The following is a 26,638-nucleotide window of genomic DNA, read 5'->3' on the forward strand; positions in this document are numbered from 1 at the left end:
TGGGAAGAGGAGGGAGATGAGTGTTCAAATATATTTATGGAGCTTGGTATCTAGGCTTTGATAGTGAAGAAGGTAGGAAGATAAGTTGAATAAAGAGGATGTGGGTTTAAATATTAAGGTGGAACTACTATGCTGAATTGCTTCTTAGAATAATAATAATCTACTTTGAGTATTTACAGAACTGCAGCGAAATTATATCTTTTAATTCACAGTTTGCAAGAACTGTTTTAGATCCTCATGTCTTTAAGAGGACTGTGATTCTATACATGAGATATTATCAGTCACTATAGTATGATGATAATACAGTGAAGCTGGTGGCAAAGCTCCCAATTTTAGAAATTTAATCGGAGCAAGACTAGTAAATTATTAGTTAAATTATTTTTTGAGCAAAAATATTTGATCCATCCTGGGCCTCCTTCTGTCATCCTGTACCAAGTTATGAGCAACGTGCCTGCAGTGGCAGATATGCTCATGACATCTGCATTTTCATTTTGTGCCTGCCAGAGCACCATGAAACATCACACTGCTAAATCACTGATGAATGTTTACAAGCAGGAATTGCTGCAGCCAGTTAGAGACACCTTGATCTTTTGCCTGATTTCTTCCCTGTGGAAGCTAAGACTCAAACAGTTTGTGTCTGAATGTTCTGTCTTCTGAAAGCCTTTAACACATTGCAATTACAGGTTTCACCACTTCTGCCATGGGAATCTTCTTGTTTGCTGTTAGATTACTTTGGGGGATGGTTTTTGTTTGAATTACATTTGGGTTTGTTTTTTTTTTAATGCCACTTCCATTTCTGCCCAGCTACAGTAGGAGACATGTTAAATAACAACTTTCAAGGAAAGGAAAGAGAGAGTTTTGTTGTCTCAATTTTTGAACTCTTTTTCTTGGAGTAAATATTTGGTTGTATTCCATTTCCTGGAGAATCCGCATTTGGATAGAGTGAGTAGATCTTCATAAAAACACAGTCAATGGTGAAGGTAAATGTCACTTGAACTAGAAATTGTAAAGAATCAAGTCCTAGATTGTTTATATATTTTCATATAGCAAGGTAGGACAAAAACTTTTGAAATATTCTCTATCAATTAAAAAATTCTGCTCGCAGACTTGTCATTACTTTAAAAACATTCCTATTAAAAGCTATAAAATAACTAAGTACTTATACCTCAGACAAAAACAACTGTTTGAAAACACAACTATAACACGGTAGACAAATAAACCTCAGCCTTAAGATTCAAAACAAAAGCAAGGGGAAAGAGACACAAGGGTTTGCTTCACTTTCTAATTCCTGGGAAGCTTAGCCAATTCAGTAGGGAGATGGAGAGACTTGTAGGTTTTCATTCATTCATCAAATTTCAATTAAGAACAATTTTCTGAGTACGTGGAGACATTTTCCATTGGACACTTTGGTAATCTCATTTACCATTATTTTTAATTAATCTAAATCTATTAATATACATCTTGTGTGCCTTTATGCAAATTAACTTCGGGTTTTTAATTTAAGCAAAATCTTTGCTACAGGCTCTTGAATGCATCCATGCTTCCCCTGTGTAAATCCAGCAGGTTTTCCCTGTTGGCAGCCATTGCTAGTCAAACAACTTAAACACACCAGCAGAAACTCCAGATAGAGAGAGTGTGTGCAAAACTGCAGTATGTTCCCAAAACACTGACCATCAACTTTTCATAAGTCAGAGATGACATTAATTAATCACTTCCTTAGCAGACTAATCAGTGCCAAAAAGACACACTTCCAACAGGTGTTTGTACAGTCTGCTTTCCTGCCAGTCCCTTTCAGAACACAGGGAGCAGCCAGAAAAGAGCAGATAGTATTCTACTCAGAAAGTTTGAAGAGTCCTTTAATTCTCTCCCTTCTTTACTGATGGGTTATTTTTAACAGGGGATGCAGTCTGCTCAGGAATCTGGGCAGCAGAGAGAAGCAGCCCTGCAGGAGATAGCGAGTGGCATGCACCAGATATCTGGCATCTGGAGGCCGTGCAGCCCTGCTGACATCCCTGATTAGCATTATCTGTTCGAATGCTGGCTCAGTGCAGGGTTATGGCTACATTTATTCTATGTGTTTACAGTGTTTCATAGGATTTTAAAGCATATTGGTGCTCTTCTGGGAAAGAATGTTACTGTCCACCTATGCTCAGGTTTGAAGTCCTAAAGCAAATAAAGACTCTGAGAATATTTATTTAGGCTTATGCCTCACAAACACTTTCTGTGCTGTTTTCCAACACATTGGGAACTCTGAGCCATTGATCTCTACCCTCTGGATGCAGCTATCCAGACAATTCCTTATTCACCTCACAGTCTAGCCATTGAATCAGTCCCCAGTTTAGAGGGAAGGATGTTGGGAGGGACTGTGCCAAAGGCTCTACAGAAATCCAGATAAATGACATTCCTTCATGTCAAATGCTATCCCTGTATCCCTTGCCTTGCCCACTGACGTAGGCATTCCATCACAGAAGGCCATTAGGCTGGTCAGGCAGGATCAGCCCTGGGTGAAACCTTGCTGGCTGCCTTAAATCACCTCCCTGTCCTCTCCCTGTGCTCCATGTGCCTTAGGACAGCCTTTATGGGGATCTGTTCCAGGATCTTCCCAAGCAGAAAGGTGAGGAAAACAGGTCCTCCCAGGGTCCTCCTTTCTATTCTTTTTGAAGATGGGAGCAGTATTTCCCTTTTTCCAGCCGTATACATGACACTCCACCTGACAGCCAGGACTATCTGAGTATCACAGAGCAGCTTGGCAGCTGTGTCAGCCAATTCCCTCAGGACCCTGGATGCATCTCATCAGGCCCCATGGACTTCTGTACATTCAGGTTCCTCAGCTGGTCATGAACCTGATCTTCAGTACTGTGGGGGGGACTTTGCTCCCTCAGTCCCCATCCTGCCATCCATCCACCTGAGAGCTGTGAGAAGAGAGGTTGCCATTAAAGACTGAGGCAAAAAACCTTGGTAGACTCTTAATTTCTCTTGTTAAGGAACATTAATTTATATGAAAGGCTAGAACCAGCCAACTGGAATTTTGGTTTCTGTCAATAAAGATCAAAATTTTTCCTACAATGTTAGCCTCTCCTATTTGCTTTCTGGCTGACCAAAATCTTCCTCGTGTGAGTCTGAAGAATTCAGGCCCTAAATGTTTACTTGTTTAGGAACAGGTCTTCAGGGCATTTAGAAAAAAAAAAAGAAAGTGGTGCTGGAATTGTAACTGAACCACGCTGGTGCATCACAGTTTGTAGATGTCCCTCGCAGCATTTTCTTCCTGCCACCAACCTACTTGCAATCTTCCACAAAGCAGCAGTAGGAAAAATAAAGATCTAGAACTTGGGAAAGCCTTATAAAACTAAGAGAGGACAGCTTTAGGAGATCTGGCTCCAGACACACTTGTAGATCCATGCATCCATCCAACCTGTTTCAGCAGTCGCCCCTAGCGTCCCGTCCTCCTGAGTTCTTTAATGGAGTTAATTTCCCACCAATTTTTGTAACTGAAAATGACTCTTTCAGGTATTACTCCAAAAGAGAAAGCTAAAGAGGCTGACAACACCTTGCAACGTTCATTTTCACCATTGTGGCAGAGGTGGTGTGTTTCAGTCTCAGGAGCAGGTGAGTCTCAGCAGGCATTTGCTTGCTCACCAATGCCACCCAGGATCCTGAGTGCCCATTCTTACACAGGCCAGCACCTCTGAGGGCAGTGACTAACAGCATTCTCCAAAGGAAGAGATTGTTACATCACTTTCTTGCATCAAAAGCAAATTCTCCTCCTCACATTAGTCACAAACCTTCTCTTTGTTAAGCTAAAATCAGACCAAATAACACCGCTGAGTAAGCTCCAAAAAAAATCAACTGAAATTCTGAAATACCTCCCAGATTTTTGCCCCATGGTTGCTTATGGAGAGGATTATTCTTAATGAAAGGATAGTCCTTGTATTTCAGGAAGGGTTTCACTCTCAGCAGCTGAGAAAGAAATCCCCAGCTATCACCAAATCTCTTCCTGGTCCAGGAACACTTCCTGCCTGTGACCACATTAATCTGTAACAAATAATATCCTACCTCACGTGTAAGGAATGGCATGGGACAGATAATCATTCTTCTTCAGCAGGACCCACTTGGCCACCCACTTTTAATGTCAAGCATCCTCTGTCTGACAGTTAAGCCTGCAGCTGAATGTCTTTTAATTGCAGGTAGTTCACTGGGAAACTTCAGTGGGAGGTTATGTGCAATGCAAGGAATTTAATGCTAACTCTGTGGGAGAATCAAAGGTTTTTCAAACAATAATCCATCAAAAAGCTTTCTAATGCTTAAAAAAACCCCAACCACACAGCAAAGAGTAGAACAAATACTAGCAACGTCTCCTCCCCTCCCACTACACCTTTTCTTACATGAGTAACCTCTCAAGGCAAACAAATTGGAAACTATAAAAGTCAGTGTATAGACCACAGGAGACCTGTGCAACAATCAGCTTTGCCAAACTGGAATTTCAGGTTGCTTTCATCTCACAAAATTAGAGTTTTCATTTCGCTAGGACCATTCTAATAGGTAAAGCTAAACAATACAATGTAATTTAAAGTCTTGCAAAAATTGTTTTAACCTGTTCTATAATTGTGATTTAATGCCAAATTCTAGAGACATGCCTGACCTTTTTTTAATTGGGTTAACTGCAATTCTTATCTCAGTATCCTCATCTCCAGTGTCCCAAAAGCACAGTTGCCCAGCAGGATTTTGTGTTTTACAGTGCAAATGCTGAAGCTGAAGTTTGCTGAGCCCTAAAATTTGGGTGTGAAGACCACAGCTCCCTCTCTATTTTTGCAGAAGTGGAAAAGGGAACATTGGAGCACCCTCATCATCTCCCTGATTGATGGCTAATTACAAATCCAGTGACCCAGGCTGGAGCACAACTACTTCTTAGAGACCATTTGTGTGCATGGCAGGGCATTAACATTTGTTAACTGGGCTATTAAACTGCTGTTAAAATTTGACATCACTTGAGGGCTCTGCTAAAGTACCACCCAGTGGGAAAATGAGGTTACTGATTTCAGACTCTCTGCACCACATCCACATCACATTGTTAGAAACTCTGGAAAGAGAATAGCTGTATTTGTTTTGTTCTGCCTAAAAGAACAATCCATAACCTTACTGGGAAATTACTTTATCTACATCTTCACATCTTCCAAGCAGGTGTGCTAACCTCACTAAGTCAGTGATGAGGAAACAACCCACTGAAGTCATACCTGACCAGCAGAAAAGTTGCTTTTTCTTGACCAAATTTAAAAAAATAATTAGTAAACTCATGTTTGCTGTCATTTCAGACCTCATTATAAGCAAACGCTTCGGTCTGCGGAGCTTTTTTGTTTTTCTTTAAAGACACCTAATGCTTCAAATGTTTTTGTGGAGTCTGGTTTTATATACTCTATTCCTGGAGTTCCCTCTAGTGGCTAAAGTGTCGAGTTCATCTTGGTCTGGTTTAAAAGGCCCCAGATGTTTTGCCTAATTTTCTTTGGTAGCTATTTCTTGTAATAGACAAAGATTTCCCTAACGTTTATAATTCTTCCCCCTAAATAAACGTCAAATTAAATAAAAACATTTTTCACATTACAAAAAAAGGGAAGAATAATTGGACTAACTCGATACATTATGCATATTTGAATAATGAATAATAGGAAGCTGCCAAAGAGAGGATCAAATTCTTGTAAATACACTGAATTTATGAAAGTATTTTCAGTCCCCCATCAAAGAGAAAAGTTTTAGTCTCTGACCTCGGTCTTGAATGACCAGAATTCAGCAGCCAGTTCTCCCACAGACTTCCTGTGTGACCTCTGTTGTGACATTGTTCCTATTTGTGCCTCAGGTTGTCAGTTTGTAAATGGGATAATGGCACTGCCCTCCTTTGTAGCTGTGATGATAACTGTGATTGCAGGTTAAGCCCTCGGGTTTCCTGGGGAAGAAGAGAAGAAGGAGCAGTCACTGTAAAGGCAGGGATGCTTTGGAAAACTGCACAAAATATAGAACCAAGAGCACTGGCATTCTTAATCAAGACATGTTTTGGATGGAAACACAGACTTGAATGAGTGCTTTACCTGTTGCTGTGTGTCACACAGAGATTCTTTCTTGCATTTGCTCTTGGTGAGACTTCCCCACGTGAACAGACCTGGAAAGGGACATTACCTGGCTTATCAGCTGCACAGCAAAACACTTCAGTGTCACTGATAACCCTGATTTTTGAATCAGCCAGCCATTGCACACATCCCCTCTTCCACCCCCTCCCCCAAATACAGCCCATCACCACATCCATGGCTGCTTTTAATAATTTGAGGGGGAGAAATGGGAATTTGCTGAGCATGCAAAACCTCAGATTTTATGTTAGAAGACACAGTTTAATGCAATGAACATTCCAATGAAAGTCCCATCCTGTAAGATAAAGGAATGTTAGTGATAATTCATTGCACATACACTGGCAGGGTGAGCAAGGCAGTGGAAAGAGCTGAATAAACAGTGTCACAAATTTGCAGGTGCATTTAGCAGCTTTTAATCTGTAAGATAATAATTAATTATGAATCTTCATACTCAAGACTCATTTCCTTCTTAGCAGATTGGCTGGAAGGCTACCAGGAAGGGAGATAGATGTACAGGTGTCATGATGGGTCAGAGGGGCCAGCAAGACCTACTAGGATTCTCCAGAAAAGTTAATGGAACTGTCTGGGGAATGGGTTAACAATAAACACACCTGTTTTGACAGAAGGGAGGAGACACAAATAAAAGCTAACCTGGCTGCATCCTGATGTTTAATACTTAGAAAGATAAAAACATGCAGGATTTCAACAGAGACACTTGCAGAGTTATAGCCCAGGTGGGACTGAGATGGTCTTAATTGAGCAGAACTGCTCATTAACTGTAGATTAAACTAAGCAAACCACTCAAGTCTGAATTGGAGGGAAAATCCTGCTTGGGCTGTGACTTGCACAATCCCAGCACCTCCTGCTTTCTGACAAACTATTATTCAAGCCTGGACAAAAATAGCCACTAACTTCAACACCTTCAGAGAACATTTCTTGATTAAGATCCTGCTTCATTTCATTTCATTTTATACTTCAAGCAACTGTCTCTGCTGTAACAAAGATCAAAGACTTTTTATGACTGTGATGTTATGGAATTTAACACAAATATATTCCTAGAAATATAAGCATTTACAGAAACATGGATAGTTAAAAAATAATGACATATAGATGTACAAAGGAAATTTTTGAGCAATTCACAATTATTACATGGCTCATTGTGAGAAAACCAAAATCTGCTGCTCTCTTGAACAGAGAGTTTGGATATCTGATTTCTTTATGTCATTTTATAGTCTCATCAAAGGGATGTAACAGAGATACATTTTATAAGTGTTTTAGAAACAAAAGCACAAAGGAATCCACCCTCACAGAAGAAAGGTGAATTTAAAGACTATGAAAGTAGCAAAATCTCTTTCAAGGACAGAGAATATTTATGGCATATATCAGCTCATGCAAGAAAACTCAAAGCCCAAGTACAAACATATAGGAATCATACCACTCATTTCAATAGTGAAGGACAAAAATATTTGAAGAAACACATTACTGTAGTCATGAAAGAGTTGGGCATATCTTTGATTTCTTCAAAGTAGCTTTTATTCACAGCAGTCATCTGAGTTGCAGTAATTTATACCAAATGTGGTCTGTTACATATCAGGAAAGGCCCACAGGCAAGTTACCTAAGGAAGCATTATGATGCAATTTTGTACTCTAAATACAGAACAAATCCTTAAACAAATTCACATTTAAGTGAAATTATCAGTGAGGATAAGTTACTTTGGAAACCTAAATCATTAAGAGAACACCATGGCTGCAAACCTGTGCTTTGGGAAATTTGTAAAAGATTTCTGTAGCTTGGGAAAGCACATGACTCTTCTCAAAGGGAATGAAGAAATAGTCACTGATGCATTTACTCAACATCCAAGTATTGCAAAAATTGGAAAAGGTAAAAGAAATACATTCACAGTTAACTCTACTCCTGCTTGGTTGCTCCTGATACCTCTGTGCTTCTCTACTGCTGGAGAGAAGTGCTAAATAAAATTATTTGCATCTCCATCCATTTCACAGAGCTTATTTCCATCCCAGAGCTGTTGATACCATTCTACACCAGCAACATTTACTTTCATTGTCATAGGGACCAGTGTGACACCAAACTGGCAGCATCTTCATCTTCCCAAACAGGAAAAGGGAACAGCAGCAAATAAAAGCCACCTCAGTGCATCTCCAGCCCTGCAGATGGATGACCATGCCTGTTGCAGAGGACAGCCAGCAGGTAGGATCACAAAATATTCTGTGTATGTTCAGAGATGCTTGTGATTCACCCAAGAAGGGATCATTGCTTAGTTCACACTTTCTTTCCCCTTTATCATTTTTCAGTAATTATCAGCAGCACACACAAATCACTGCCACTCTCTCTTCTCCTGAATAATGAAGTATATGTGAAACTTTAAGAATTTCTGTAAGCAATGTCACAAGTTGGCTGTTGCTATCCTTTGTCCACGATCACTTTCTGCAGTGTTTTTTTCTGTTCAGTAATTTGGTTACCTCAGATAAATGGTAGCTGACTTACTGTACTTGCCCTGCTCTTCAATTAGACATCAGCAGCATTCCACCAGTGCACTCTCTCTGTTCAGACAATTTTTAGCTTGCACTAGGAATAATCTTAACAGACTCAGGTATTCAGCTGACCCTTGCATGCTGGTTTGGCCTGATGTCAGCAGGCTGCAGAGCTGTTCCAGCCAGGCAGCATCTGCCATACAGCTCCTCCTGAGACAGCAAAGTGCAGGGGTGGACCCCTGACCTCTGCTCTTCTGCACTGTGGTTCCCTGCACTGGGGGATTCTCCCACCAGCCCCACGAATTTAGGATGTGAATATGCACTAACAGCTTTTCTTTCTGCTACTCTCCCTTCTTCTTTCATGTATTTGCTGTTCTCACCCTCAGCCCATGAAGACAGTTCCCAACAGTATCTTGGGGTGCAGATGATGTCAGTGGTTCTGTGTTTGTTCTAATATTTGCTTTTCTAAATTTTTCATGCAATTTTTATTTTATAAGACTGCATTCAGAACAGTAGATTATCTAAATGCTGGATGAGAGAATGAAGGTAGAAAAAGCCCCCTTTATTTGATGGTCTCTGATAAAAGGCAGTCAATGTCTGTAAAGATTCTATATTGAGACAGGATGCCAGGGAACACAGCCAGAAATGCTGCTAAACCAGAGTTTGGCTAAATTTATTCTTCATTAACTCTTCATCTTGGGAAGCCCAGTGAATTTTGAAAAATAAAGTCAATAAATTATACCAGTCAAAACCATCCTGGTCTTTGGTAAATTATTTCAACTTTGTATTTCTTTTTTGGTTCTGAGGGGCAGCCCAAGAGAACTGCTCACATCAATAGAATGAGGTACATGCATTCTCAGAGTACTAAGTCTATTGTCTTCAAAACAGCCTTTTAGAGATCTTCATAACAGTAAACAATACCTGGCTATTAGTACCACCCCAGGTGAGTATGTAACCTATTTCAGTTTTATATTTACTATTATCCACCTACATATCTTTTAGTTTCATCAATATTAGAATCACAGTCTATGTAGAATAGGAAGCAAGACACTTATAGCAATAGTAGAATTTACATAGTTCTATAGCTGGTTTTAAACCTTGTATTAATTTGCATTAAGTTTGCATAATTCCATACAGTTGCTGTTTTGAGTTGTTTTATGAGAGGTGAGGCAAGGGACAAAGTGACTTTTAAATTTTTCTTGGCTTGCATTCTGTCATTAGCCACAGGTTACATTTTCATCCTTGTGGATTTTACTCTTTTTTTTTTTTAACAGACAGCCAAAGAGCAAACTGACTGTGGTTTGCTGTAGCTGTGGGTTAAACATCAGTACTAGCCACAAGAAAAAAAGAAAAAGCAGGATTCCTTATGGTGGGCAATAGGCATACACTTAAAATCTAGGGTTGGCAGGACCCCTGAATTTCTGGTGGGAAAAAAGATCCAAAAAAAAAAAGAAAAACCAAAAAAACCCCAAAATATCATAGGGCATTCAGTGGGTCTAAAAGTACAACACAACCCAGTGAACTCAGGTGCTTAGGTCCAAGGTTTCCTGCGAGTCACAGGCACACCCAAAACTTCACTTCTGCAGTTAATGGAAAAGAGAAAGAGAGAGTATTTGTGTCTAATAAAGGAAAAGCTTAGAACAGTTGATAAACCATTTTGCCAATACTGCTTGTGCACAATGTACTAACTTCAGAACTGTGTCTGCAGCATTGTCATATTTAAGAGAAAAAGCAAACTAAGTTATTTTCCTAAGGCTTTGAATTCTCAATGTGTATTTTGTATACAGCTTATGCAAAAGAGTTTCTTGGTTTTGAATTTACTTCCCCCTTCAGCTCACAAAATTTGCCTGAAGCACTGAGCAAGCTGTTGTAAACATGAGACCATGAAAGCAGTCACACAAGGAAACACAGCAAAGGGGTTTTTTCCACTGGAAAAACTGCTCTTTTCCATACAAGAATGCATATCTACAGGCATGAAATTGAAAAAAAATAAAATTGCACAGATGACAAACTGGCAAAAAAGTAAAGAGATTATTTTAACATAGCTTGTAAACATTGGTATGAGCTTAATGGTAGGAGTTAATTTTGTGAAGTCAGCTGTTGGCATGAAGAGAAACATTTGTGAACTTCTGCAGATTCTCCAAGTATGATATATCAAGACCCTAACAAGCTGAACTGGGGAAAACCACTCTAAGTTATTTCTAGTCTTTCCATTTCCCAACTGGCAGTCCTTTTTCTTTTCTAATGTTTTGGCTTTCAGCTGCATTTTTGTATCCATGCTTTTAACAGTATTTATTTACCCATGTCCGTGCACAATCCAGTTTCGACTAAAATTTTCAGTTCTAGCTTTGTCTGCCTTGCCTGTGCATCGCCCTTCCTGAAGCACTTGTTTTGAGTTGGAACTACCCCAAATTTCTTGTGTTTTCTTTCAGTATGAACTATGGCTGTGGTTTCTCAACACATTATTTCCAGAGAGTTGTGTAGCGTGCTGTACACCATATCAGTGAACTGATTTTGCTGAAAAATGACCTGGCAAAAACGAGTTCTTTTTATGTGACCTCGGTCCCATTCCCTGCGAGGCCACACAAGGAGTTGTGCTGGCACAGCTTCAAAGGGACGTGCCATGCTGTGGGAACAGAGCAGGGAAGGTCCAGGAGCATCTGAAGCCGCTGTCAACCTCCCCCCATACACAAAGTGCTGTGCAAGCCCTGCCAATTCCTTTATTTTCATCCAACAGCCTCGCTGTGTGCTGTCTCTCAGATCCATCTGCTCCTTACATTGTTTACTTCCCCGGAGCCTACGTTTCCCTTTTATCACCTCTCCACCCTCTCAGGTTTTCTCCCCAGAAGAAATCCACTTCTATGAAATTCCCTGGCTGACATCCATATGCAAATTTCTGCAGATTCACTAACAGGACATTATTCAAATAGCCTCTGGTCCTCTTTACTTTGTTAAACAAATGAGGACAGGAACAAAAAAGACCAAGTACCTATATTTGCATTAGCATTTTGCACATTCATTTGTTGAAGAGTCGGTGCTAACCCTACCCAAACCAAAGCACTCCCCACTCTCCTAGAAAACAGTGGGAAGGCTCCTTCGATTCACATCCTGGTGTCCTGGCAATTGCAGGAAGGATCCAGCTCCAGAGCCTACCCTTGAAATGTTCAAACAAAGCATACACTGCTTCAGTAACAAGACTCTCTTCCCACACATCTATTTATAGCTTGCTTTTGTTGATGGGGATTTTAAAATAATTATTTCCCTCTTCATTCAGTTGTTCTGATTTTTGACTATGCACAGACACAGAAAAGAGGAATTACTTGATAGAGGAATTCTTTAGCAGCTGCAGTTCTAGAAAGGAAACTGTCAACCCTGATGGGGTCAATTCATATAAATATACCTGGAAACTTATCCCTTTTCTGTTTTACTAGGACACTTCAATGCTTCACTTCTCCCCACGATTTTAACTCAAGTTCCTGATTTCCTGTCTGGCCCTGTGTCTGCAAACTCATGAAAGCTCTGGTTACTGAGCATGTTCCCAAGGTTATCACCCTGAGCTAGACTCTCTCTGTCTCTGTCCTAGCCAAACTATGGAGAAACCTTCCCATGGGTCATTTTAGCATCCTTCCAGGTCTCATCTCTGGCAGTTACTGGCTTTCCTTAGCTCTCCTGTCTGAATGTGAGAGAAGTGTAGCACAGCATGATTCGAGCTGGACTTGCCTTGACAGCCGAGTTTCTTTTGTCCCCTTTTTCTATTTGTGCCATGCTCAGAGATTTATTTGCTACAGGCATGACAAAGCCCTGTGCTGGACAGCTGGCCACGATTTCTGCTGGTGTGTTTCACCTCCCCCAGGTCTTCACACTTTATTTAGCAATTCCCTGGCAATCATGGCAGATGATTCTGCCTTGTCATTAGGCTGTGACAGAAACGTTTCATGCATTCTTACTGGAATTTGAATGTGCTAATTCCTGAGAAACATTTTCCAAAGCTGCAAGATAAGTAAGATAATGTTTGTAATTGCACACAGATGTATGTACCTCAGTTTCTCACACAGACATAAATGCATTTATTTTCCATAGCAAATACTTTTTTTTGTTTCACGTTATTTTTTTTATATTCCCACAACAATTATAGATATTTTTTCCCTTCTTGGATTCTAGTTAATACCTTGTTATACCTCCCTTTCTCCACTGCATTTAACCCTGATTTAAGTACCGGTTTTGCTTCTTCACACTTAAATGTGGACACCAGTTGAAGTCCATCCAATTCACTTTTCAAGCACATGCTGAAGCTGAATATGACATTTGCAGTCTTTACTGTGCCCTTCACTTCTCTGGTATTCTTCATTCTGATCCTCTGCATCAGCTTTGTTCTTCATATTTACTAAGTTTTAATTCAAATCAGGAATGAAAATGCAGCTACTATTGGAAGCAAATAATTCCATTACACTGTTGCTGGCATTGGACCAGTGAACTCACTGATGTAGTTTTCCTGGAGTGAGTACTTGCAATAAAATCAGCAGGAGCATTTCCCCTGGAAAAGTTACATAAGTGCATGTGTATCTCAAGGATCAGAGCTGCATATCCAGCTCTTAGGGTTTAAGGTCAAGTCCTTTGGGTCACAACAGAGAGATGCCATTGCAATCAAGAGCTGCTGTCTGGTTGCTTTCCTTGTTCCCTACCCAGCAGAGAAAGGCTTTCATTCTTTCCAAGGAAGTCTTTCTAAGAGTGTGGTTACTGCTGTACCCCTGCACAGCCCTGACACCATTCTTCCCTTGAGCCTGTTCCTTGCTGTCCTATCCACAAATATAAACAACAAATCTTTCCTATCATCCTTTTGCACTGGCAGACTATTAAATTCTCTTTTGTCTCCCTGCATTTTCCCCTGCTTTTGGTAGCACAATTCTAATTTGTCCAAGTTTTCCTTCTCTTTTAGCACAAGTTCTCTGCTGCTCTTTGCTCTAGCTCACACCTCCTCCACCTGGTCTGTAATTCCCCTGAAACCTGGCACCCAAATTCAAACATGATGTTGCAGCTAAGGCTGTTCTGATGATCAGCTGAGTCACTTCACACAGGCTGTTTAAGCTCTCCTAGGTGTCTTTTCTCTCTTGCAAGACCAGCATTACTCACATCTGCTCTGCCTGTAACCCTCAGATCCTTCCCATCAGGGCTGCAGCTCAGCAGAAGGGCTCCCCTTAGCTGGGTTGGAAGCTGACTGTTCCTGCCCAAGTGAAGTTCATTGCATTGGTCTTCTTGGAGTTTTTCCCCTTATTCACTTCAATTTGTGTGAGCCCTCTATTTTTTCTGTGGGTTCATTTTTGCTGGGGTTGCTAGCTCACCCTGCACCAGCAAGGACAGGGGAAGTTCTCTTGGTGCAGTTCTCTTTTGCTGCCCATGAAAGCTGCTTGCAAGTTTGTAAATCAATAGGTTTGCCTCGTCTGCCACTGAGGTTAAGGGCAGGGGGACTTTGTGACTGGTTTAACACCAACCAGACTGCATTACTATATTTAATCATTTCACCTACATATTCAGATGAACACTGTGAGTGGGTGAAGGAATCTGATGTGATTCAGAGTCAGGGTGTGTCCCAGCCTGCTGATCAGCATTCAGGCATGAAGGAGAATTCTTAGTGCTTCTAAGTCAGGAGAGCTAATGACTGCCACACACCCACTCTCTTAATGGAACCATTGCCCTGGAAGACAACAACTGGGGTCAAACCACCCCTGGACTGGGCCCATTTTCAAAAGACATGTTTGCAAGCCTCAAGTTTGACCTCTCTTCCTTCCATGGACACAGCCTAATCCTGGTTAAAATCTAAAGGGGGGGTGAAGCAGACCCACATTCTTCTCACCCCTCTGGAGGTGAACAATCTGTCCTGTGTTACCACACAAGGAAGTGGAGATGCACACTCACACTGGAGTAGCTGGCAGTGACAGGAGGTGGAAAGAGACAGTGGAAAGCTGGGAGACACTGAGAGAAGCTGTAGGAGAAAGGCATGGCAGGGGAGGGGCAGAGGAAGCAGAGACACAAGGGAGGATAGTAGAGAAAGGGGGCAACACAGGAGTCAAAATATTTCCCTGTAGTCCTGATCTCAACACTTTTTCTGAATAAATCCTTTAGAAAGGAATCTCTGCAAGGATTCTCCTTGTGGAGCTTCCCTGGAGCCACCACAACTGCCCCCTGAAGTGACACCTCCCTGACAATCTCCTACATCCCAGAAATCTTGAGTGCTGAAATCAAGTCAGAACCATCCAAAAAGAAGGAATAAAGAGCATTAGGACCTGCATGCTCCAGCATCACTGGTTCACATAATGTTACAACTCTTACAACTCCCATTTATGAGGTTAAAAAAATAATGATTCACAAGGCTGGCTGTCACCTGGAATGATTTAACCAGGCCATCCCTGATGTAAATGACATTGACTCACATTTCCAGATGTAGGTGGAACTGGCAATTGTCTTTTCCTCATAATTGTCTTAACTTGCTTTGCTAGTTAGAAATAGTTTGCTAGGTTATATTTCAAATCTGGTAATCATTAGAGGTACATTCTTTCCATCGATGTTTGTATTTGTAGTTGATGGAACATCTAGGACAGAATTTGACCTACAAACTTAGATATGTAGCAGCAGCCTAAACAGAAATACATGTACTTAATCTGAACCAGAACTAAAGTAAGATTTCTTGATATTACACAAAATTTAAAATATGAATGCACATGTTGAAGCAGACAAGATTTTTGTGAGTTTTTTTTTTTCCTTACCCCAGAGGATTTTCAGATTATTTACCTTTAAGTAATCCTTTAATTAAATTTAATACAATGGCATTCTCTTAGATAATGCAGAGGAAAAACCTTTAAATAACAGCATAAAAGAAATGTTGGTAAATTTGTAAATTTAATAAAAAATAGTATACATTAAGTGAGAAAATTATGAAATATCATCCCCCATTGGTTTTCATCAAAAAAATGCCTGGACTCTCCTCCTCCTTCTGGCTGTCTATTCTATCCCAAGGCACAGGTCTATCCCAGCCCCTCACAATTAAACCCCACTGTGTGATGCTGCAGTGACACCAGTGGCCACTGAGCTGGCTGCAGTGGTATGCCATGACTTCCAGCACAGGGATTCGACCCAATTACTGTGACCTGACACACTTGCAATCTACTACAGCCTCAAGTCTCAGAGCCATAGCCCTGAAACCACCAGAGTCTCATGTGAGAGCTGAAACCAAGCCAAAAAAGGCTGAATTAAACCCAGGAGACAGGCATTCTGAAAAACCATAATTAATCACACAGTTTGCTGATCCATGCTTTCTTTGCTTGTTGGAGGACTTTGGGTGAGACACCCACATGCTTTTTAAGAACACAAGTGTTGAAAATCCAGGAGGAAATGACAGGGCTGATGATATCCTGCCCTGAGCACCCATCAGGGGCATAGCACAACCCTTGTGCTGACTGATGGGTGGGGAGTGAAGCTGCTCTGCAGAGCAAGGTGGTGGCAAGTTATCCCCCAGGCAGATCCATGATGATTCTGCCCCTGACAGGGAGGGGTTACACTGCAGAAGCTGAGACAGCTCACAGGGGGAGGGAAGGAAACATCAGACATGCTCAGTCTGTGTTTAAGAACCCCATGTCCACATCTTATGCCCTGGGATTTTGCACTGTTCATAATAAACAGAATCACAGGACAGTCAGGTTGGAAGGGACCATGGTGGGACATCTGGTCCAACCTCCCTGCTCAAGCAGGGCCATCCCAGGGCACATGGCACAGAGCTGTGTCCAGATGGTCCTTGAGTATCTCCACTCAGGGAGACTCCACACCCTCTCTGGACAATGTGTCCAGTGCTCCGTCACCTGCTCACTAAAGAAGTTCTTCCTCATGTAGCTGCCAGTTAACAGGGGTTTTCCTCACTTCCCAGCCTTATAAAAGCTTGCAAACAAAGCTTCTGTTTCTGCATCTTACCTATTTTTGCCTCCTACACTCTTTCACAACCATTGAGAACCAGAATCCCTAAACTGAAAATACAATAATAATGTGCTATTTCTGGGGGGGGGAAAATAATTACCCAGATGCAACAATGTACCCTATAAATCTCAGCAGCCTAGTGTCTTTATTCCAAAAGAGAAGTCGTGGATAACTGGATTTAAAATGAATCACTTGAGGACAAATTAACCATTGGATTACTTTGTAAATTGCTGTCTATTTCAAGTTCATTGTTTGTGTGCTGCTATAAATAAATGTGTACTATCTAGGACAGTGATGAACAGTGACTACAGTACCCTGGAAATTCAGTCCTGAGTGGTTTTGTTTCTATTTAAATCCTTTGTTCTGTCATCAAGTTCCAGAAAGTGATTTCTACATAAACATTAATAAATAATAAACCATGTGTTATTACTACTCTAATGTTAATTTTTTCCCATAATATTCTTTTCAATGCTCTTAGGAGACAAGGCTAGTTCTCCTGAGGAAAAGTGGGCACAGACAAGAAGGTGGGCTTTGCTGTGACTACCACTATTGAAGATCTAAGAGGAGTTCTCAGGTAAGATTCTTAATCAGGCTGGTCTGGTATCTGAGTGTTCACAGCAGTCCCTCTGTTCTCTGCAGGCAGGGAGAATGAGAGCAAGAATCTTTAAAGCAGTGATCTCTGACAGGAGTTTGGGGGTGGATACAAAACTGTGACATAGCTGTAGGGGACACAAATCATGAGAGGGTCCATAGCCTCTCTTGAGAGGCAGATCACAGGGGAAAAGGCAACTCATAGGAAAAAACAGCGTTTTCACAGCAGACAGAAGAGAAGGAAATACAGGGGCAGCTGTGGTGAAGCAGCTGGGATTCAGTCTCCCAAGAGCTTCCCATCCCAAGGGAACAGGTGAAGCAGGCAGGATTCAGGCTCCCAAGAGCTTCCCAGCCCAAGGGAAGGGCTGGAGGGCTTGCTCCCTCTGCTGGAGCATCCTAATAGACCCACAAGAGACTTGATGGTTTGGCACATTCTCAATCCCACAGCAAAGCTCTCAGACTAAGAAATAAAAATTAATGCAGTGTTGATTACCATTGCTGGCTTAGTGTCACAATATTTTTTTTTAAAGACTATGTAGCTCAACATGCAGCTGAAGGCAGAGGAGAGAGAGCTATTTCATTGCTTTTGTTTTGAAAAGAATCAAAATAAGGCATGCAAATCAAAATCTGTGTTTTGCAGATAATAAATCTGTCAAACAGTTCAGTCAAACAGAAACACAGGAAAAGCAGGCAGAACTTTCCAGTGCCTCATGTAATGCAGAAGAGCAACTCTTGCTGTATGACCTTTGCTCCGGGACGGCCTGGCCTTAAATACTTGGGCTCACAAATAAATAGCTTATTCCTGCAGGAAGCAGAGAATAAACCTCTCCCAGAGCATCTCCAGACAAACACAACGTCACCACTGTGTTAATTAGCACTCCTGTCAGGTGAGATGGGTTAGAGCAGCCTGAGGCACAGTGACAGCAAGAAACCATGACTCAGACACCCACTGCCCCTGCTCCACTCTTGCTTGAAAGAGTTGGTGGCTGAGACTCCTCTTCCTCTTTTGTAGAATCAGGGTCACCTTTGGCCTCTGAGATTGCAGGATCTTGCACTTTGCAGCTCAGCTTTCTGTCTGCTGAATGAGAGTGGAGGAAGCCTTATTTCTTACATGGTGTTGGTGAGGAATCTGCCTTCTGTATGCAGCATCTGACATTTGGTACAAAGACCTCCAATTTTAGCTAATCATTACAGGCATGATAGTAAAAATAGTAAAACATTTGGCTAAAAACTCATCTAGATATATTTTAATGGATTTTTGTGGCCTCTCCAGTTTACATGGCTTTTCATTTGCCAACTTTCTGTCATCCCAGTGAACATCTTGGTCCACTGGTGCTCCATCATTTCACAAATTCAATGGAGGAAATGGAAACCAAGCTCTGCAGCAGTGACAAAGAGGAAGCCTTCAAAAGAGAATTACCTTACTGTACAGGAGAAATAGACTTCACAGCTTCTGGGAAGAACCATGGCAAGGTATGGGCACTGAGGAGTTTTAACCCTTTTACAGTGCTGCTGTTCTTAGCAGTAAACTCACAATCTCCAACAGCCAGGGTCAGCGTGCCACAGAGTGAGGCACCACATGATGCCCCAAGTGAGGACCATGCCTTCCTGAACATGAGGGTGGTCTAAAACATGGCCTTTTAATATTCAGAAATCAATCACTTGATTTGCAATTACATGATATGAAAAACACAGACATGACATGTGATCACTTTTCCCTTTAAAAGAAAAATCAGTTATGTGGCCTGCTTCCTTCATTTTGTATCCTTTCCCTGGTTTAACCCACAAAAAATTAATCACTATGGATTTTGACATTTTTAACGTATTTTGAGCTGTTTCAAGGTTTTCTTTAAAGTTGTCTCTGTTCTGCTGATATGCAGAGAGGGATGTATATGGATTAACCCACTTCCCCACTAGTCCCATGCACAACAAGTTAGCACTAGAGCAGGAGGAATTCCTAGGAATTCCTGACATTTGCCCCAAGGTTTTGTTTCACCATAAAGTCTTAGGCAGAAAACCAAAATATATACAGAACTGGAAGAAGCAGTAGACTAATGTAACGTGTCCTCAAAAACCAGATATGAAATCAGGGAAATAGTTCAGCTTTTGCAGAGACAAAAAACACCTACAAAATTTGTTGGCTTTCCTAGGCTGCCATGAAACTGAAGGCAGTTCAACAGGAAGCTGTAAGGGAGAGTGTGATTTGTCAGTCTGCAACACAGAACTAACCCATGGAACTGACCCAATTAGTGAGATGGCAATTACACAAAATCCTGCTAAGTTAATTCAAGTATTCAGTTCTCTGTCAAATCTTGCTCAAATAATTTTTTCTTAAATATCCCAGTTGATGATAATTTCCCTGTCATTTACCATGATCAGACTCTTTACTGTATTTTTCCATGCTGTTGTTATTCATTGGATTTTTCTTGTGTTTGTTGAAGTTTATGAAGGTCCAGAGTACCATTCACCCTGGAATTATCTTTGAAGTTATGCTCAACAAATGGAAGCTACCTGCTCCCAATTTGGTTATCTCTTTAGTAGGGGGAGAAGAAGATTTTCAGATGAAGCCTTGGTTACGGGACACCTTAAAGAAAGGATTTATAAAGGCAGCTGGAAGCACAGGTGAGTGCTTTAGGCTTTAAAGAAGAAATTTGTATTCCTGATGGATACTCTCACTCCTAGCCCCCAGTGATCTGGAAATTACAATGGGCGTGCTCACACGATTATTTTTGAAAATTCAAGACTTTGCTGAATGCAACCCACATGTAAATGCCTTTGAAAATGAAAGTGATTGTATTATACCAGCAAAAATAAGTTCTTTCAAAGCAAATCACTCAAGGTAACCATTTCTGAAGTGTGAAATTACCTGATATTATTCCCTCAGAGGTGACACTAGAAATGTAGCATCAAAATGGGACCAAATACAATTGCCCCTCTTTTGTGCCATAACAAAATAATTCTGAGTAGAGCAGAGCGATTTGGCTTCAACAAGAGTGAATTTATGTAAAAATAAGAATTTCTGCATTCTCACCTGCAAATACAGTGAAAATATCTGTGAGCATTTCACAGCAAGCTCTTGGTTTAGCTTCACTGCTCCAGACAGGACTGTACCAGTTTTGCTATTTGTAATGAGACAGCCCAGTACCAAAAGAGCCATTTTTGGTACTTTTGTGCCACACAGATATTCTATTCTTTATCTCCATCTGCCTTCTGTACTTCAGGCTGGACACCATCAAGATCCCTGGTTTCTTTATGTTACATATTTGAAAAGGTCAGCTTGCTTTTTACCTAGGGTTCCCCAAATTCCTTGTCACTGTTACAACACTGCTGTAAATTTTATTGTCCTGAAAAATTCACGCTCCACACACCCACAAGAAGAGGAGAAAGAACTCCAGATTAGGCAGGTCATGCCTGAGCTCTTCTGCTAAGAGGTGACTGCACAGGACTGTTTAGATCTCAGTTCAAGTCAACAACTTTGCTGATTCTGTCCCTTTCCCCTTCCTTGGGCACCACTCAGACCTGCCTGGTACAGGGATGTTTCTGCTCATATGTAGACAGTGAGTAACTCCAGAGTGGACACAGCATTCTTGATGGGCATATTAACAGCAGAGTAAAGACAGACACGTGATAAATGAAGAACGTTTGCTTGAGCTCACAATTTCTTCTTGTTTTCCTTATTAAAGTCTTATTTACTTTGCATGTATTTTAATTCTAAAAGCTATAGTCCATCAAGACCTGCCTTCACTTTATCTACTTTTAAAAGAACCCCTTAAATCCAGCACTGTAAGTAAAGCTGCTTGACACACAAACACGTTGCAATACAAAGAAATTCCCTAACTGCTTTTTCAAAATCATTTCAGGTGCCTGGATTTTCACCAGTGCTCTGCGTGTAGGAGTGACAAGACACTTTGTGCAAGCAGTGCGAGATCTTGCCCTGGCCAGTACCTCATCCACCCTGAGTGTGATTGCCATAGGAATAACTTCACTCAGGGAAATCCAGCACAGAGAAATCCTGGAAAACACAAAGGTACTGCTCTCTCATTCTGCTCTTCGGGTGGCAGCCCCGCACCCTTACAGGATTTGTAACTCGTTGGCAGAACAACTTTGATATGACTTAAACAAACAAGCAGAAGTGGGGTTTGAGCTGTGTTTGGGGAGGAAGCAGAAACAGAGCTGGAGGATTGTTGGATGATTCTGTGCCCTTCGTGCCCAGCGGGTGGCAGCATTAGGCATCAGCAAAGCGAGCAGCACTGGGTTGGACCTCAAGAAAACATCCCAGAATAAGGGACTTTGCACGGATTTCTCCCTTCTCCACTTACTGCAGAAGCACTTACTCCTAGCTATTACATAAATACTGCAAAAAAACATATTTTATATTATGGGACACCAGATCAGAGACAAATTTTTCTTAAAGTAGCTACTGAATTAGTATTTAATACACAAAAACTTGCTCAATACAACAGGTCAAAAAATACCAGCCATGCAGGATTTCACCTAGTTATAGGGAATCCTCAAACTGGGTCAAGGGGATCAAAGTTCTTGGGAAGAAAACAAAAACAACACACCAACAAATAAAAAACCTCACCCAACAAAACTGTTGCTGAAAGTGTTGCTGCTGAACAGACGTAGAAATGGAGAGAAAAAAAAGAAATGGCATTCCCTTCCTGTCACTGGCTATACAGTCTGGCCTAAGTAGAATATTAGAACAATAAAACAGCTGTTTAATGACAGTGAATTAGTTTCTCTGTACTATTTTATACCCTGCAGAAGCTAAGAAACAAATGACACAGACAGCCCTTTGAATTCACACCTAGGTGTTCTCTCACACAGGTCTGAAAGTACCAGCTAGAGGCTGAGAGACTGCCAGACCCTACCAGCAACTTACTGTCACTGGTCTTTTTTTTCTTTTCTTTTTTGCCAATGGCAGCTACCTGTGTGCTCTACCAGGGGGGACTCTTTAGCTGGAAGACTTTCACCTACTTGTGTGGCAACTGGGCCAAAAGGGCCTCAAAGGAAAGAATTTGGTTCATTGTGTTTGTGAATTTTGTTCAGGAAAGTTTGCAAATGCAAACGATTTCACCTCCCTTCCAGGATAAGTGATCAAAATGCATCTGGATCTTTCCCTATCAGCTGCTACAAAACAAGTGCACTCTTTTTTTATTTTCTCCCCTTCAACTAAAGCCTAAATTTTTTGTCAAGGGATATTTTGCAAAGAGCATTCCTGACCCTATGACTTCTGGCACAGCTTACACCCAAAGATATTTTGGGTTTTAGTCAGTAACTTAAAGACAAAGGAACTACAGACAGGGATGTTGATCTAAACCCAACTCTCTTTATATTTGGCACTAGCACAAGCAGCTTGTTGTATGAAAAGGGCTAACAACCCCCACTAGCAAGGAGAAAAACAAGCCCTGAAATCAGTGGATCATTCCTGTTGTAGTAAAGCAGATGGGATTTAGTTTCTTTATGTAGGAAAAGCTAATTTTTTATTTACATAACTAATTTTTATACAGTTGTCACAGCTCTTGTGTACAACTCTAATTGTTTAGTAGCTTTTTGCTACTTAATTTATTGGTTAATAAATAGCATTTTCTGTGTTTATCAAATTTCTCTATTCTTGGATAGTTTACATACTTTTTTACAGATTCTGATAGGGCAGATTTCTTTTTGTAGGTGTGAACACCTCTGCTACTAGAACAGTTTGTTTTGTTAACTGGCTTTTTATTCCTTTGATTCTTTCTTATGGGAACTTATAGGCTTTGTTGGTAAATCAACAGAACAAAGTCTAATTTTATAAAACTTTTATAATATCATTACTTATATACAACACCCTCCCATCTCTTCTGTGTCCATGGTGTGCTTTAAACACCACTGAAAGATCACTTCCACATTTTCAGGGAATGGAGAGGAAAAACCCCAAAGGCTTTTTTCAATTGGTTGTTGTGCCTCTGGGTCCTAATCAAAGGCCAGATCTTTGGTGAGGAGGATGAATGTTACAGGGCAGCAGAAGAGAGGCACACCCTCTGTCAAAGCAAAATCTGAAGGAAATAATTTATGTCAAGAAGCTTTCCCCAAGGAAGGAGAGACAGAGAGAAGAAAGTGAAAGAAACATGCAAGTTCACTGCTTTTTAGTGTGGGGAAAATGCAATACACAGTGACAACTGCCAAGATTTTAAACAATTGTGTTAATCTACCTGCTTGCAAGAGGACAGTGATTATTAAAATGAAAAAGAATAATCAGACATTCACAGCCTGGGATGATGTATCAAAGTGGATGGGCAACAGATAGAAAGAAAGATGTACTAAGAAAGAAAGGGGAGTTTGAAAAAGTGTTTATGTGTAGAAGCCCAGGTGTAGTGCAATTTTTAGAACAGCAGACTGTAACAGGGCTTCTGTTTTACCTAGAAGATGAGTGTGTGAAAAAAAAAACAACCAAAACTTAAAAGTTATAACACCACTCACCCAAAATAAAAGAGGATTCCCCTTTCTAAAATCTGTCACTCTCTCTTTTAGAAAGCAATTTCCAAACTAAGAATAAGCCTCAGATTTCATACAACCCTGTCAATTAAGTAAAGCTGTGTATAAGTTGACTGGGATGTGGAGCAGGCTAACTCACTCACTGGCCTAAACATGGACAAAACACTACTGGAACAAATGGTTTGCCCCTATTCACACCAGCTGAGGCTTCACATCATACACAATTATCAGGTCTCATGTCCTCTTTCCATTCTTCCAATAATCCATTCCAAAACCTGCATTCCAGAGATGATGATTGATATCCCTATATTTTGCAGAGGCCAAGAGGGAAAATTCAGGGACTCCAGCCATCAGTTCTGCCAAATCTGGCTGCTTCCAGGAGGAACAGATTTTCCATCCTCACCCCTTTTTAAGGGTCTATCAAAGTGTCTCACAGCTGGTGAGCTGTGTCAGGGTGCAGAGAGCACAGAAATGGAGAGGAAGGAGGTTAAAACATGGGCTGGGCTTTGCAGAGAGCGCTGACATCTCCTCTCCTCCCTCTAGAGTGAAAGCCTTGTTCACTACCAGTCAGATGACAGCACCCAAGGCCCACTCTATTCCTTGGATCACAACCACTCCCACTTCATTTTGGTGGACCACACCACGGCAGAGGAGCCGGACGGAACCGCCGAGCTCCGCCTGGCCTTGGAGAAGCACATCTCAGAGCAGCGCACGGGATACGGGGGTGAGCACCTCTGGAAGACAAACCCTGAGCAATGCTGGATGGCCCTGGCCCTAGCTGTGCCCCAGCCCCAGCCCTAGGTACCCCCAAAGGTGACTCCAGCTCTCAGGTGGGCCTGCAGAGGCAAGACCAAGGCAACACATTTGTCATCGTGTGAGAGGCACGACAATGGTGACTTCTGATGGAGATAGCTGCTCTTTGAAGCAAAAATCTGGACTTTTATTGCATCTCCTTAAATGTAGCTCAAAGCTGGCCTTCAAAGACAACATATGGAAAATAAATCCAGCTTCAAGTGCCTTTACCAGTGGTTCTAAGAGATTGATAGTCATTGTTGCATACTTTTATCCCCTCTCACACACAGGGTCTTGAATTGCTCCCACACTGGAAGAAAAGGATTGTTCCACAGCCCTCTGAAATGTTTTAAGCCATATTTGTTTAGGGATAGCATCTTATCCTGGGTAAACACTGTAGCATCCAATGTCCATCTGAATCTGTGATCTTCTTTGTAACAAGAACTGAGCATTGGGCAGGTCTCCTGCTGCTATTTGTGGAAAAACCTCAGCTGTCGAGAGATAAGAGTTCTTTTTTTACCTTTGCTTTGTTTGTGTCATACATGCAGTGCTAGCACAGCTGGAACAGGAGGGAGAGCTCACTTGTTCCCAGCTGTGTGCATCTATGGAATACCCACTTTCACAGCCCATGGGGTGGTAGCACAGAGGTACCTGAGGGCACAAACACACCTGGAGAATCCTTACCTGGTGACTCAGGTGGGAACAACCACAGACAGGCTGTGAGGGTAGCCTGAGGTTGCAGTGCTGAGATTTACAAAGCAGCCTCTTTCTGCTCACCCACAAATCTGATTGAACAAATCTCAGGGGAACATAATTCTGACAAACAACACTGGTTCACATGACAAATACTTTGCTGGAACATACTGAATTCAGTCTTATCTTCTATTAACAAAACCAATGTCATTCATTTAAGCTCATTTATAAACAAGCTGAGCAAAGCTATGTGGCTTTACTGAAGTACAACACTTCAATAAGGTCATGTGAAATTTCCCTATTAAAAAAAACCCCAAACACCTAGAAGTCTTCAAGAATAATTTTATATATATACACACACACTGAATGTTTTTTACAGTTGAGGATTTTCCAGATTCACAGCGTAAAGTCAGAATCCACCTGACCCTCCTCTGGCTAAATTTTAACTAAATCTATGGCAAATGAAGAATATTTGTAGCCTTAACCATGCTTGAGGTACCTGTAGTCCCAGAGATCATTCCTCAAAGAGCATCACGTTAGGGAGGTGTGACAATACCCCACCTATTCAGTAAAACAAATTAAGTTTCTTGCCAACAATATCCTGGCTACAGCTCAGTCCAACCTTATCTCTGTAGCAATCTCAAAAGAAATACAAAAAATAGCAAGTAGAGATCTGTACTGAGTTTTGGGAGATCTACAAAGGGAAACATCAAAAAAAAGTTTGAACCAAATGCCTTTTATCTTCCATCTGAAAGAGGCATTAATCTCTTGATATCACTGTTTTGATTGAGCTCCTTCAGGCCAATCTATAGTCACCTTTGCACTGCAGAATTCAGCATTTACAGTAAAAACCATCCAAAACTCTGTGGGCCCCTGTGGGCTTAGGACAGGGACCCTGACCTCATTTCTTCCCCCAATACACGCTAAATATTTCATTAGCATTTCTTTTAAAAGTATCAGACTGTGTTATTATTAATCACCACACCAGGCTGTGCTGAATGAAACATTGAGCTGTTTAAGCAGAGTAATAAATACATGGTTCCTATCAACTTTCATCTGACTCATCTCATCCTGCCCAGTCTACACAGTCAGCCTCTTCATATTCTTAAATCCTCCTTGCAGGAGGCTTTTGTCCTGGATTCCAGTCCCCCTTCCAGCACACCCTGGGCACATGCATAACACCCAGGACAAGCTGAGAGCTTTTCACCTCTAACTGTGTCTTGCTGGAAGATGCCTCTCTGGAAACCCACCAGCCCTGTGCTGCACCCTAAGGCAGCTCCCTTGCTCCCCAGCCTGCAGTAAACAAATAACCAAAAAAGCCAGCAGTGGCACGACACACAGAGGTGCCAATATCCATACTTTGCAGCTGAGGTCAGAACAGCCTGGACTGCTTGCCTGGGATAAAAAAATTTGCAAGGCAAAAGTGCCTTTGTCCTGAATCCTAGGCCAGGACCCCTCTGTTAGGTCAGAGTTATTCTCTTCCCTTGCCACATCCTTCTGCAGGTTCATGTAGAGAC

The 26,638-nt window shown here is 41.4% G+C and overlaps 2 protein-coding genes across 2 annotated transcripts in view; one reads left to right on the plus strand and one right to left on the minus strand.

Annotated features, from left to right (window-relative positions):
* Positions 1 to 26,638, minus strand: part of CD81 (CD81 molecule) — a 548,624-nt gene that overhangs the window by 447,447 nt on the left and 74,539 nt on the right. The window lies entirely within an intron of this gene.
* TRPM5 (transient receptor potential cation channel subfamily M member 5) overlaps positions 18,516 to 26,638 on the plus strand; it is a 37,304-nt gene continuing 29,181 nt past the window's right edge. Inside the window, exons 1-4 of the mRNA XM_009102201.4 lie at positions 18,516 to 18,632; positions 19,601 to 19,781; positions 21,020 to 21,186; positions 24,180 to 24,360. Of these exons, the coding sequence (XP_009100449.1) occupies positions 18,516 to 18,632; positions 19,601 to 19,781; positions 21,020 to 21,186; positions 24,180 to 24,360 (646 nt within the window). The remainder of the gene's footprint in view (positions 18,633 to 19,600; positions 19,782 to 21,019; positions 21,187 to 24,179; positions 24,361 to 26,638) is intronic.

This window comes from Serinus canaria, chromosome 5, assembly GCF_022539315.1.
Source record: "Serinus canaria isolate serCan28SL12 chromosome 5, serCan2020, whole genome shotgun sequence".
NCBI lineage: Eukaryota > Metazoa > Chordata > Aves > Passeriformes > Fringillidae > Serinus > Serinus canaria.